The sequence below is a fragment of the Triturus cristatus genome, chromosome 2_2 (assembly GCF_964204655.1).
Source record: "Triturus cristatus chromosome 2_2, aTriCri1.1, whole genome shotgun sequence".
Lineage (NCBI taxonomy): Eukaryota > Metazoa > Chordata > Amphibia > Caudata > Salamandridae > Triturus > Triturus cristatus.
The window spans coordinates 457,553,445-457,567,728 of NC_140582.1; the positions used below are offsets into that span (position 1 = coordinate 457,553,445).

General features: G+C 45.0%; 1 protein-coding gene across 2 annotated transcripts in view; it reads right to left on the reverse strand.

Annotated features, from left to right (window-relative positions):
* The window catches only part of AFG2A (AAA ATPase AFG2A), a 1,612,935-nt gene that overhangs the window by 864,863 nt on the left and 733,788 nt on the right, over positions 1–14,284 (reverse strand). For both annotated transcript variants that reach the window (XR_014978118.1, XM_085641546.1), the window contains exon 12: positions 3,563–3,616. Coding sequence is in view for 1 of the 2 variants with exons in the window: in XM_085641546.1 (XP_085497672.1) it covers positions 3,563–3,616 (54 nt within the window). In the remaining variant the exon portion in view is untranslated. The remainder of the gene's footprint in view (positions 1–3,562; positions 3,617–14,284) is intronic.

A 14,284-nucleotide genomic window follows, 5' to 3' on the forward strand; every position in this document is an offset into this window, starting at 1 on the left:
TTTGGGATGTGTTGGTAGTCATTGAATGTCAGCTTTTGTTTTCCGGTTTCATGACGTGTCTGTGGGGATCGCGATGTCCTGGCAAATATAATTTTTTTCAAAAAGACACTAAAAAAAAACAACGCTTAATAATCCACGTAAGAAAATACAAGGTTATAAAAATACCCCTTATATAGCCATTTTAGATGGAAATTACAATTTAAAAACCTTAAAAGTTCAATTAATAAATCATAGGTTACATGGACGTTATAGTTGGAAAATAGAATTTGAAAAACCTTAGAAATTCACTGAAAAAACAAAAGGTTACAGGGACGTTATAGTTAGGCTGATATTTCACTTGTACAAAACCAAGAAATTCGGCAGTTCTAGTTAGCTGAGCTAACTATAACTTGCGCCCCTGCAATGCACTGCTTATGACCTCACATATTACATCATGAGGAGGGTTAGGTGGCCGAAAACATTTACTTGGTGGACAGATCATACACCTAGCTTTGCACTGATATATATTTTTATATATCTAGGAGGGTCTGGAGGAAAAAAATTGTAATATGCTCCCAGTACATCTCTGGTAACGGTACTGCAACCCCTGTGGTAATTCTTGACAAATATGGTATTTTACATTCACTCCCTGAGTCAGTACATTCCTCTATTAAGGGAGCAGGTTCGTTCATTTTCTGATTCAACATTCCACCAGTACTTCTCAGAGTTTTGTCTGTATATATTTCCGGTGCTTATCCTAAACAGACGGTTCTGTACTGGCCCATTTGTGCAGAACTTTTGGCAGAACGATCAGGAAGAGTCTTTGGATGTTTCCCGGGCACTGCTATAAAGGGTTTACCCCTTGTAAAGCAAAATCTTAAAACTTATAGTTATGTTTCTAACCTTTTATCTTGGGTAGTAGTCAATGGAATTATACCTTCTATGTACACAGTGATTTCCACTTTGTCCATTCTGTTATTTTGCATATAACTTGTACCCAGTGGCAAAGTACTGAACAATGTCTCCACACCACATGAATGGTGTCTATTAAGTTGCGTGCCATATTGTGCATTCCTAGGATATATCATTAGTCATCATTAGCTTAAACCTTTTGAGTTATGTATCTCGTGTGAGTGACTGTAATAAAAATTTAAGTCCAGACTTCCTTCCATAAAAGCTTTTTTCTGTATTCAGACACTCCGCTGCACTCATGATTCAATAACTGTTTGCATCTTTCCCATATAAATTTCCTTTCAAATGGAATGTCCATTTGTCCTTGAATTTGGACAGGTCTACTGATTTAACTGACATAAGGATTTGCAATAGGTAGAAAACAGCCTTAGTGCTTTGTTAGTAGATGGATCATTTGGCAATAGTTTATGTGTTATGAGCTACTTGTACTACTTTTGCTGCCCTATAAGATTGAAGAAATTGCCGAAGTATTAAATTAGCACAATGTTTAATTCAACCCTACACGTCTCTAAATGAAAACATCTGCCATTGATGCCATCTTTAAGAAATGGGAGCTTTCTTCACGTCCTAGCCACTACAAATGACAAAATTGTCAGAACTAGGTTATGAAAAAATATTCTTTATTGAAGCTGATTTAAATTTATTGTGGACGCTAAAGAACTTACAAAAGGAAAACTGTTGGGGCTTGATGAAGACTCCAAGTGCTCCAGACGCCACCCTTTAAATGCCGACTTCCTTCACTTCGCAGTGGCTACTATCTAAAATTACTGAAAGTAAATGAAGATATGATAGAATTCAATGGCCCCACTGGGCCCCTTGCGGTGCTTTTGGAGTACGCTAAGCGAAGAGTAGTCATGCACTGGAGGAGAGGGTTCTGCCCCAAAACGAATAACTGGCTCCATAACTTAATATACTGTCAAGAACAGATGGATGCTTACTGGCAGCTAATGCCGAGTCAACTAAAATGCAAAACCCAAAGACATATGGTGCCCCTCAAGGCATATGTACTGAACCTCCCAATGGCACAGACTTCCAAACCAACCCAAAAGATACCTGGACCCCACAAAAGTTTGCAATGATAATGCAGTCTTCTGCTAGTACTAAAGCTTCTCATAGATTTCGGGTGCACTGGTGGTTTGGGACTGTGGGCATGTACAAGTCTTAATGTTGCTATCACCTAATTTGTTTCTTACACTGGTAGGCGTTATCGGCTGTTGTATTAGTTCAGATGAAAAAAACAATACATTTATAAAAAAATGAACAAATCAGTGTGTCTATTCGGGGGTCACAATAAAACCTTTTTTTTTTTTTAACCTTGAGACACTCGGATGAAGGTATTCGCCAATACATATGTAAATTATTGGGCCCAAGCCACAAGATGTCAATCCTTGTATGGGGCATAATTGTGTTTTCCGGTTTTAAATGTTTTTTCAAATAAGATTAACTGAGTCCTACTTCACTGCGCTGTGGTGAATGAAAGCACGTGCAACTGTTAGATGAATGGGTCCGAATAAAAATAGCTTCAGAAGTTAATCAGAGTAAAATTAGACCCCTCAATAGCTACTTAGGTGGAATATTTTATTTTAACTTATTTGACTATCAGGCAGGCTGTGGAAAAGTTTCTTCCATATGCTCACCACAGGCTGAAATGTCAAAAAAGTCTAAAGGGGAAACTGCTTTTAACATTAACTCACTCTTGGAGTCTGAACTTCAGAGCCTTCTGCTCAGATGAAGACATTTCAGCTCTTAAAGTTCAAAGGGAAGGTGCTCGAGGCTATTCCACACACGAGTAATGACTTTCAGACAACCTTTACTGTAATATTGGGCAGAAAGTTGCTTCCTGCCTATTTTAACCTAAATCCCGAATGATTCTTTAGCTAGTTGGTATGACAGGTCATTAGACAAACATTGTTTGCACCTATGCTTTCATTATGATGCTGGAGAGACTGCTGTGCATAAGTAATTACTGTTCTTTAGGGCAGGCAATTGCGTGTTGTGTGGACTTAATACATTATCTTTATGCCACATGCTGTGCATTATTACTGCTTTTAAGGTGCTGTGTAATCAGTACCAGAGACAGCAATTTAGAAATTTAAATATCTGAACTGCGAATGTGGCACTTTTGTTATGCCACAATAATGATGTTTGTGCACGAGAAGTTAGGTTTGTGAAACCGCCTCTAACATTGAGAAAAACATATTATAGAGAATGCATTTATAATCGCACTGATGTCAGGAGAGGTGAAAACATCGATAAGCAGATCCATGACCTTACCAGTAAACGTCACTGGCACTTAAGAGTTACAGATCCAACCTGTAAATAGACTAATATTACTGCTAACAAACGAACCTCTTCATCTCCTTTTGGGCTTCATTCATCTACAGATACAGGAACATCGCTGAAGCACGGGCCTCTCCACGGACTGTGGGTGAACAGCGATATTCCTGAGGCTTTTATCGTAATTTCCTTATAATCTGTACTCTCAGAGGACGTTCATCCCATATAGCCGTCCAACATTGCTAGACAGTATCCACCACTTTACGTGTGTTTAAAATTCTCACACAATAAGACATGCAATGCCTAGGAGTAAGTCACGTATTTGTCCACTTACCTCTCGCACCGCTCTTTCAGATTCCCCGACATATTTATTCATTAATTCCGGACCCTGGACAAAAGAAAGTGATAAAATATGTTAGTTTATTTTCAGCATGTAACTTCGATGCAGATTGGAGTTTGCAACATCAGGACAACATACTAAAATTCAGCCATGTGAAAGGAAACAAAGAGAAAATGTAATAGAAAAGGGAAGGCTGCCGCTGTTCTTTCACGCTCCCTTTCCTAGTCCCGCTCTGAGGGATGTATTTCTTCTACCTCAAATTATTAATAACATACTTCTTACAGCGGCACACAAATGATTAACTACCGAAGGTATGGCACAAGAGGCCATGTTGAAAACAGACTTAAGCTGAACATTCTCTAGCTGTCATCCACCTTAGGCGAATGCTGCACTTTCAGTTTAGGAAAGATAGTACAGATGTGCACGCCCCCACCTCTATTTTGATTTTACATGTAGGTGATTAATGACCCAAAGTGAAGTCCTACTCCTGTTGAACTTGTTTCAAGTCAACAATGTAAGGACTAAGAGCAACTACTTTATAAAGTTCGCGCTATATAAAACCCTGCAAAAAAAAAAAAAAGTGTCTAAAAAGTAAATTGAACTCCATCAAGTAGGAGTGAGTGGAGTTTGTTAAACACATGCTGCAAGGATCTAATTACAAACTACAGGCTGTTGATTCCAATTCGATCCAGACTTAGCTGTCCAACGTGGATAAATTAAGTATGGCTTAGTTCGGTTATTGTAATATTCCAAAACCAGAACTCCTAGTTCCTAACAATGAAAAATAACCTCTGGACAATACCTCCTTCCATCCAAAGGTGACCTGGGACAGATGTTTCTCCACAACCTATAACACAGACTATGAACATCAGCGGGGAAATGGAACCTGCAATTAGTTCACTATCTGAAACACGTCAGTGAGGATATGAAATTAGAATAAGGAACACAAAGAGAAGCAAGGGCATTAGAAAACGAAATCTCCTTGAGGACAAAACGTGGGTGGGAGTCTTGAAACCAGGCACTAAAAATAAATGGAGAGTGATGAATAGGTGTTGTTCCTTTTTATGAGGCATAAAACAAAGGCAATTAAATGAGGCACGCAACCAGGAAATGCAAGTAGGGGTAGAAATCGAGATGCTATTATGGAAACACTAAAAGTCAACCAAATCAAAACTCTTTAAGGATCTCCATGAGCACTGGTATTCTAAAAGATTTGGGATGTGGTTAAAGAACAAGTTACTTACTTACTTTCAGTAACATACTCTGATAGATACTCTAACCACACAAACCCCCCACATTATACTATGCCCCAGGAGCCAGACTGGATCTGGTGAATTTTGTAGCAGCGTTCCTGCGCACCAATAAGCAGAGTTGTGCTGTTCTGCGCTGGCTCCCTACCATCCTGGAGATTTTGGAGTGAAGCTGCATGTAAGAGTCACCCCTGTGCACTGATAGTTTCTTCTCTTTTCCTGTTCTGCACTTTCAGATGCAGAGCATGGAAAATAGTTGGTAATAGCATGCAGAGCACTGACAAGGTACATTTTCAGATGTGCACTACCTACCTAAGGTGGAGAGTCTGTGGCCAGGGCTCAAACCAAAAAATCTTGTAAAACTGAGGGGGTGCGGGGGGAGACGGGGGTGGCTGTCACAGGTGGGGTGTGCAGGGATACTGATTTTTGTGGCTTGTCTGGAACAGGCAATGTGCTAATGGTGATACTGCATTGGAATATGATGTAATGAGGCAAGGTGCATTTATGTTTATGTCTGTGTTAATAAAGTGTTTTTTTTAATAAAAAACAAATTAAAAAAAAAACAAAAAAAAAAACTGAGGGGTCGAACTGTCCTTCCCATCAGACTTGGCTGTGAAGGTAGTAGTGCTTTGTGAACGTATGCACAGCGCCCACATCGCAGCCTGGCAGATCTCAAGGACAGGCACTTCTTGCACCAACTCAATGGCAGCGGAATTAGCCTGGTAAAATGGGCTCTCAGACCGTTGCTTCTTGGCCAATGCATAGAAGATCATAATGCAGAGGACCATCCACCTCAAAAGGGTCGTCTTCTGCATACTCTACACTTGCTTTGCGCTGGAGAATCCAACAAAAAAGTTGATAATCTACTTGAAGGTCCTTGATACCATCAATGTAAAGACTCAAAACCCGTTTGTGGTCCAACTGACGGAGCCTCTCCTAGTCTTCAAGGGATAAGGGCTAGCAAAGATGGCTATTGGAGTGATCAACTGGCAGACCGAAAGGGAGTCACAACTTTAGGCAAGAAGACCATCCGAGTCCTGACCACCAATTTGTATGGAAAAAGGAAGTATAGGGCTGTTGCACTGAAAGTGCCTGCAGTTTACTCACATGACAAGCTGATGAAAATGAAATTAGAAAAACAGCCTTTAAGGTCAGGAGACGCAGTGAGTATTTAAGCGTAGGCTCAAAGAATCCATCCACCAATGAAAAAGGTCTTGTCTCACCAGTGGCTGTATGTACAGCTTTGACAACAAAACAACAAAAGAGACAGGACGTCACTCATAGATCTGGAACCATTTCATCTCAGGTGCTGTAACTGCCAACATCAGGCCAGGAGATAAGATTTAAATTTCCATACCCAAAGTAGTGTAAGGAAATCCTTACCATCCAACATGTTGAACCTTGCACCAATGAAGTCCAGATATTGGACAATTATGGGGTTGGATTTTCAAGCATTAAAGAGCCACTACGATCTCCAAGAAGACTGAATACCCTGTTGAAATTCCAAATTGGTAAATGACAAGATAATACATGGACTAGCTCGTGGCTGAGGCAAACTCCCTCAGTACCCGACCCAGGAGTTAGGATCTTAACAATAACCTTGATGCGGATTTCAGGCCGAAAATTAAAAGCAATTGTTGGTGCATTAGTACGGTGGGGATGTGAAAATGTGCTTCCTGGAAGCTGAAAGGAGTAACATCTCCAGAAGACACCAAGGAGATAATGACCTGGTGGATCTGTATCCTGAAGGTCAAGACCCTGATATATATCCTAACCTGCTCAAGTATGCATGTATGCGGTGGTACTTGCATAATGCAAACCTAACTCGAGGGCAAAGGAGCTCTGTGCAGTGGGTGTGACCCCTGGAGTAAGATTCAAGATTTTGAATTGTGATGCAATTAATATGCAGGCAATTCCTAGAAGTGTTTAGAACCAGTAATACAATCAAGAAAAATCCAATTTCCTATCTCTCCTTAGGAACCTGGGCGATGGGCCTTTTTCCCCAGAAACGTCTAGATCTCCTTTCTTTAGAACAGGGGTGTGTGGCAACCCAGAGGTCACAAATGCAATATACAATATGCATGCAACTTAGCATAGGACAAATTAAGGCACTCACCTCACCAATTAAATAGCCCTGCCACGGTTAATATGATCTTCACCAGAAATGCCACCAGCATTGCCAAGTTCCCATACTTTTAATTAATGGGCCCTTGAATTCAGCAGCCAGTCATGGACTCTGGGTAGGCAGCTGCTTTAGCTTTGTCTGCATCAAGTCTTGGACAGAAATGGTCTTATGGCTGTGTTCTCCGCCCATTTCAGTATGCAGCTTATGATTCAATAAAGATGCTACTTAGATGTCCTAACAACAATGTGGCGTCAAGGAACGCCCACTGTGATTTCTATATATGGTGAAAAGTGTGTTAGAAGGGTAGCAAGACGCATGGCTAACTATTAACAACTGCCTGTGCCTACGCAGAGGACAACTCATTTCAGCTCAAAGTGCCAGAGATAAGGGTTTCCAGCAGGTACATAGTACCTCAGCACAACAGGAGCGGAACATCTCAACAAAAAAACATAAATATCCTGTGGTTTACTGACCAGGGCGGATTTGTTCTGTACCACACAAAGCATGAAAAACAATCAACATAATTCCAGTTACTGCCTGGATGAACTGCCAAATAATATCAAGGCGCTTGCCTATACAGGATAAGACGAAAATAAGACAAGATTATGCAAGATGGTCATCTTATACACATCGACGGGGAAGCAGAGAAGCCAATTTAAAAAAGAACAGGAGGCAGAGCGATGTCCATCCTAAGGAGTAAGTCATCTACCTGGACAATGGGACTTGAAAGAGTGACAAAGTGGTGATAGGTTCTCGTTGTTCCATAGTTAAAAAGCCATCTCTTTTCCGTGACTTACTAATCACATACATGCCCATCACTGTTCTAGTCTTGATTTCCAAACTATTGGCTGCAGAAGCAGTATGCCTGTTTAAACACCAATGCAATGGTCTGTTGCCCCATAAGCAGTTTGGTTCAAATTTTGTCAAGGAACCGAAAATAGCACCACCAGATGTGTGGGATGATATTCTAAGAATTTTGAACTACTGGAATGTATGATGCATTATTATTAGATCTGTCAGAATAATTCATACCAATGTAAAATCGGTGTTTAAAAAAACACAGTATTGTACAATTTTAAAATTGTAGAGTTTATTTCCAAGGCACTAATCTGACGGTCTACCAGACCACCCGCGATTTGAGATCATTAGGCAGTGCTAGATTGACTGTGCCTAGGCTGCGGAAGGCTCGGGCTGGCGGGAGATCCTTTGGTTTCCTGGCAGTCAAGGCATGGAATGAGCTCCCTGTGGATCTGAGGACATCTGAGTCGGAGTCTCTGTTCCGCAAGAAACTGAAAACCTGGCTCTTCCGTCACCCTTCGGGAGGTCTAAAGTAGTTGGGTGCCATCTCTGTGTGGAGGTCTGTGTAGGAAGTTGGTTAGCATGGGAGGGTTGCTGGGTTTCACTTATGTCCTAGTGCGGGGACACTCCGTTTGGAGTAACCATAGCGCTTTGCAAGCTTCCTAATAATAATAATATTGTTGCGTTGGAGGTGGCTACATAAGAACCACTGGAACTCGCAACAGTTAATGTATTTCATTTCACAGATGCAGAAATAGGAAAAGGCCTGTGTATAGGTTAAAATATCAGTAGAGGGCATTTCAATCATTTCAATGGTCCCCAAGTGCTTTAAGATTCTGGGTGCCCTTTACTCCTATGGTATTTGCATTAATTAGAGTAGAAATAGTTTGCTGATTTTGACAGCAGCTGCCAAGTATTAATGTATTGTTTAGTGATAGATTACACTATCGAACAAGATCAGTAGTTCGATCTTGTAAATCTCTGTGGATCATTACATGCTTGGATTTCTGTGTCCACTGATCAGCTTTAGGTGATTATGTTTCAAGGCACTTTTTTACCCCATTATACATTATCAAGTATAGGCCTTCATTTCCAGAACCCTGCAAATAACCCAGAATGCAGGTGAACAGCTAAACCATGAACACAAGCAAAACATCAACATGGCACCAAGAACTCTTCATAGGCATATTATCAGCGGGTTGTTTTCTCTCCACACTGGTTGTCACCAGCATCTAAGCAGTATCTGCATGCACTGATTACGCCATTTTATACTATTGTTTGGCGCTGTATATAAATCAGGAGACATTATTCCTCTGTCTGTCGGGACGAGGCTGAGTGTACCTGAACCCTTGGACCACCCAATGTGTATGAATAACGAACATTTACAGACTAAATGATATATTGGAACAGGCAACGTGTTTTCAAATAGTACAATAGTGACTACACTCAGAAATATTAATTACAGGTTCATTGAACAGTTCCACGTTCAAAGACATATACATATGAACATATAGCATACAAGGCCGATAAAGTAAACCATGGCACACTGCATTTGCTTTGGTGTATCATTCATTGATTTATTTAAACTTTAAACCAGGTATTAAACTAATACAGTTTTTCTTTATATGTTCTCTTCGACATGAAACCAGTTTTGATAACAATTTCAGGAACCAATTTCCTCCTCAGTATTTATACACAACAAATAACATTTATATATTTTTCCAAAATGACTCTGTCGATGAATCTAATTAAAAGAGCTGCCTCAGTGGGCCTCTGTTACCCCATTCTTTCTTTTTTTTTTTTTTTTTCCCCCAAAAACCTTTATTCTTTTAAATCAGTGACACAGCTATTCAGCCGACAACCCGGAGGTACGGCAGCTTTAGAAACACAACACATGCGAGCGTCCACATTTCACTGACAGGAGAGTCAAAGGTTCAGTTTTAAATAAACACAAACCCAAACCTAAACACAAGCAAGGCCATAAGTACTGAAAGCATAAAAAGGGTTCCCATCAGGGGGAGCAAGCCCCAGTTCGTCCAACAGACACAGGTCGATAGCAAGGGAAAGGAGGGGAAGTCAGAGACTCAAGAAGACAAACACATACCAGCAAGAAGTACAAAGCCGGAAAGAAAGCTAAGCGGAGAGCTGCTCCTCAGGCGGGTCCGGGGGGAAGGCATATGCCCCCTCTGTACCGGTTCCATCGCCCCCATACAGAGTGCCATTTCGGAGGGCGCCCTCGAGCACAATACACTGTCTTCTCCCTAAACATGCTCCAATCCATGTTTTCCATCCACGCTGTCAATGTAGGAGGCCTAGTAGAGCCCCACAAACGAGCGATGTCGCGCTTGGCTACCATGTTCCCTAGGGTCACCCATTGAGTCTGTGCCGCGTCGTGGTCAGTAGGACCCCAAACATTCAGGAGACAACACCGCGCCTCAGGCTGCATGACGATGCCCGTCACCTCCCCCATCACATCGTGGATTCGCTTCCAAAACTCCATAATCGCACCGCATTCCCAAATAATATGTAGGAAGGTGCCCACCATACCACAGCCTGTCTTACATAAGCCCTCCTCAGAGAAACCCATATGGACCAGCCTGGGCCCCGTCACGTAGACCCTATGGAGTATTTTAAGCTGCACCAGCCGCAGGCGCGCGGGGATCGCGACCTCTTTGGGAGAAGAAACTGCATACTGCCAATCCTCATCATCGAGTTCGAGGCCATCCCTGGTCCATTGATCGCGCAACCCTAGAAGAAGATCCGCCCGAACATTAATTAGTTTCTTATAAATGAGCGAGATCGTACTCTCTGGCATATGGTCATCCAGGAGCCGGTCCTCTAACGGAGAGGACTCAGGCACCTTTTCCCCTTCTACAAGGACTGACCGCAAGGCGTGGCACACTTGAGCGTATCGGAAGAACTCCGTGCTCCCTAGCTCGTATTCCTTCTGCAGCTCCTCGAATGACTTTATCCTACCCTTAACCAAAAGGTCTCCAACCCTGGATATGCCGATCAGGTCCCATTTCTCAAACCCTTTTGTATGCCAAAGCTTTCCCAGAATATCGGAGTCAAACAGAGGGGTGGCAAGGGTAAGCTTACCCTTCCAGCCCAGTGAATCCGTCGCCACCTTCCATACATGCACGGCCACCCTGGTGGGCCCCGTAAGAGTTAAGTCCAACGACTTCGAGTACAACGCTCTGTGGTAATTACCCCCACGTAGTAACCATCGGTCCATGGCGAAGCCGGGGCTCAGCGCCGGACCATATACACCATGGTTAATTGCGCTCAACTGAGTGGCCCAATAATAACGTCGAATGTCTGGAAGCGCGATACCACCGTCATACCATGGAAGCGTCAACTTAGCAATCGCTATGCGCGGACGCCCTTCCCACAATAGCGCGCGCTGGTGGCTTTCGACCTCACGGAAATAACTGGCCGGGACCAAGTCAAGGGTATTCTGCAGGGCATAGAGGAAACGGGGAAGAGACATCATTTTAAACAGGGCGGCACGGCCAAGGAGCGAAAGCGGCAACCGCCGCCAGCTCGCCACGTCCCGTCGCAGACGTGCCAAGGGAGGGAGCAAGTTCTTCTCGTATCGTAAAATGGGGTCGGTGGAAATATAGATCCCCAAATACAAAAAACCCTGCTGAGCTATCTGGATCGAGCAGTTGCGCGGGACAGGCGGGACATCCCCACACAGGACATACAAGTATGACTTCCCCCAATTGATGACAAGACCAGAGTTCCTACCGAAAGAAGTCAAGACGTCACAAACCACTATAAGAGATTTCTTAGGCGAGGCGAGGTATAACAGAATATCGTCGGCGTAAAGTGAAATACGGTCTTCGTGGTCAGGCGACCAACGAATCCCACGTATATCGGGGTGCCATCGTATCCACGCCGCCAGCGGCTCAAGAGCAAGGGCGAACAACAACGGTGACAGGGGACAACCCTGCCGGGTGCCTCTCCCGAGCTCGAACGGTGTCGACGCCCGCTCGTTTACCACGACGCTAGCAAGAGGCCCCTCATAGAGCAACCTCACCCAGCCTACAAATCCAGGCCCAAGGTCGAACTTGGCTAGCACAGCCCACAGGTATGCCCACTCCACCGTATCGAAGGCCATCGTGGCATCGAGGGACGCCACAATAGCCGGCTCTCGCATCGTGCCCGTCCTAGCAATCACTCCATGGAGACGTCTAAGATTCAGTGCAGTGTTACGGTGCGGGATAAAGCCCGACTGATCCGGGTGGATCAAGTCGCCAAGCACCCGGACCAGGCGGTTAGAAAGGATCTTAGCAAGGATTTTCGGCTCGGCGATGAGAAGTGATATCGGCCGATAGGAGCCACACTTGTCCCGGGGCTTACCGTCTTTATGTATGACCACAATCGTCGCCAGCCGTTGATCAAGCGGAAGAAACCCATTCACCCGCGCCTCCACGAACATGGCGCGCAGGTGAGGAGCCAACTTATCCGGGCGAAGCTTATACAGCTCAATCGGCAAACCATTTGGGCCTGAGGCCTTACCGGAGCGCAACGCACGGATAGCACACGCCACTTCGTCTACAGTTATATCGCCATCGAGGTCATCCCTATCAATGGCAGAAAGGCAGGGCAGAGCGATATCACGCAGAAGGTCACACGAGTCCTCAGTCGGCCTATCCGAGACCGAGGTGTATACCGTACGAAAATAGTCCGAGAAACACTGAACTATACCGTCGTGGTCAGTGACAACCTCTCCCCCATCCATCGACAACTCCGGCACCACTCGATTAACACGCTCTTTTTTATCCAACCACGCCAGCAATTTCCCGGCCTTATCACCAACATCGTACAATCGACCCTGCTGCTCCCTATTGAGGGTCTTGGCAGCGTTAGTCACCAGATCCCTATATTCCAATTGCTTCAAGCTCAAATTATGCAGTGTGGCCGTTGCAACATCCTCTTCCAAGGCCACTTCTAAAGCCGCTATCTCGTCCTCTACTTGTGTCACCTCGGCGTCTCTCCGCCGCTTGGCGGCCACTACCAAGGAAAGGGCCTCCCCTCTCAATACAGTCTTAAAAGCTTCCCACAAGGACACCGCAGATTCAACTGAACCCTGATTTTCTTGAAAATAGTGATCAACTGTCTTCAGCAACGCACTGCGCAGCTTGGGGTCACGAAAGTACCAGGGGTTAATGGGAGCCACCCTGCCCCCCACCACCCGGCCAATATCCAGACGGGCCCACACCGGCGAATGATCAGATATGCCCCGTGCCTAGCCTCAGATACCAATGAGGCGTGCGCAGCCAGAGTGAGCAAGTAATCGATCCGAGAGAGACTCCCGTGGGCCCCGGAATGAAAGGTATATTGTCTCTGAGTGGGGTGCCGTAGCCTCCAACAGTCTACCAGACCAAAAGTATCTATAAAGTCGGGAAGCCACTTCTGAGCACCCCCGGTGTCCCTGGGCGGGTACCTATCGAGCATTCCAGACCCAACCGCATTGAAGTCTCCTCCCACCACTAGCATCCCTTCGGGGAGTTCCAACAAGGCCTTGCCCAGATCAGCAAACGTGGGGGCCTGAAGGGCAGGAGGGACATAAACAGAAACCAATACCAACGTTCTGCCCTCCCACCTCCCCGCCACAGCCACAAAGCGCCCCCTGTCATCAGCGATGGTGGAGTCAACCTCAAATGGTAGGGAAGCTCTAACAAGTATGCCCGCACCCCTGGAGCCCGAGGAAAACCCCGAGTGAGCAATGAATTTATAACCCTTTCTGTTAAGTGCATAACATGTATTCCCTATAAGGTGGGTCTCCTGCAGGAGGACCACATCTGGCGAGGTCCGTTTCAAGAATTGCAGGACTATCCCCCGTTTAATACGATCCCCTAAGCCATTGACATTCCAGCTAATTATGTTTAAGCCCCTATCCCCCATCCCCAAACACAAAGAGACCTCCACCCCCCCCCGGAGAACCACGATCGGACAATACTGACAACCATTGCTACGCCTTGCAAGAAAAAAACAACCCCCAACAACCCCAACATCCCGAATCCCCCCCTCCCTGCACCCCTGCGTCAGCTTACAAAGCCCCCCCACCTTGCAGTGTGCCTGTCGCCCTATCAAAAACAAATCTACAAAAAGTACCCCAAGGGAAGAAAGAGCTCCTATCTTCCCCCCGCCGCCCTCCCATTACTGCAGTAGGGTACGAGTCACTGTCCGGGGCTGAGTCAAAACAGACCGACACCGGAGGTATCACTTCTGTCCATCCCGGTCGCCTTCCGCTCCATCCACGCGGTCCTGGCCGGGCTATCGCCGAGGGAGCGCATCCAACCAGTCCCCCGCCATGTCCGGTGATTCGAAGAAGAAAGTCCGATCCTCATACACCACACGTAGCCTGGCGGGGAAAAGCATGGCATACTTCAGGTCCATCTCCCTAAGCCGCCGCTTCACCCCCAGGAAACTCTGCCTCTGTTTCTGCACCATCTGGGTGAAGTCAGGATAAAAGCTCACAGAGGCATTCTGAAAAGGCACCGGGCCTGTCACCCTCGATGCTTGCAGGATAGC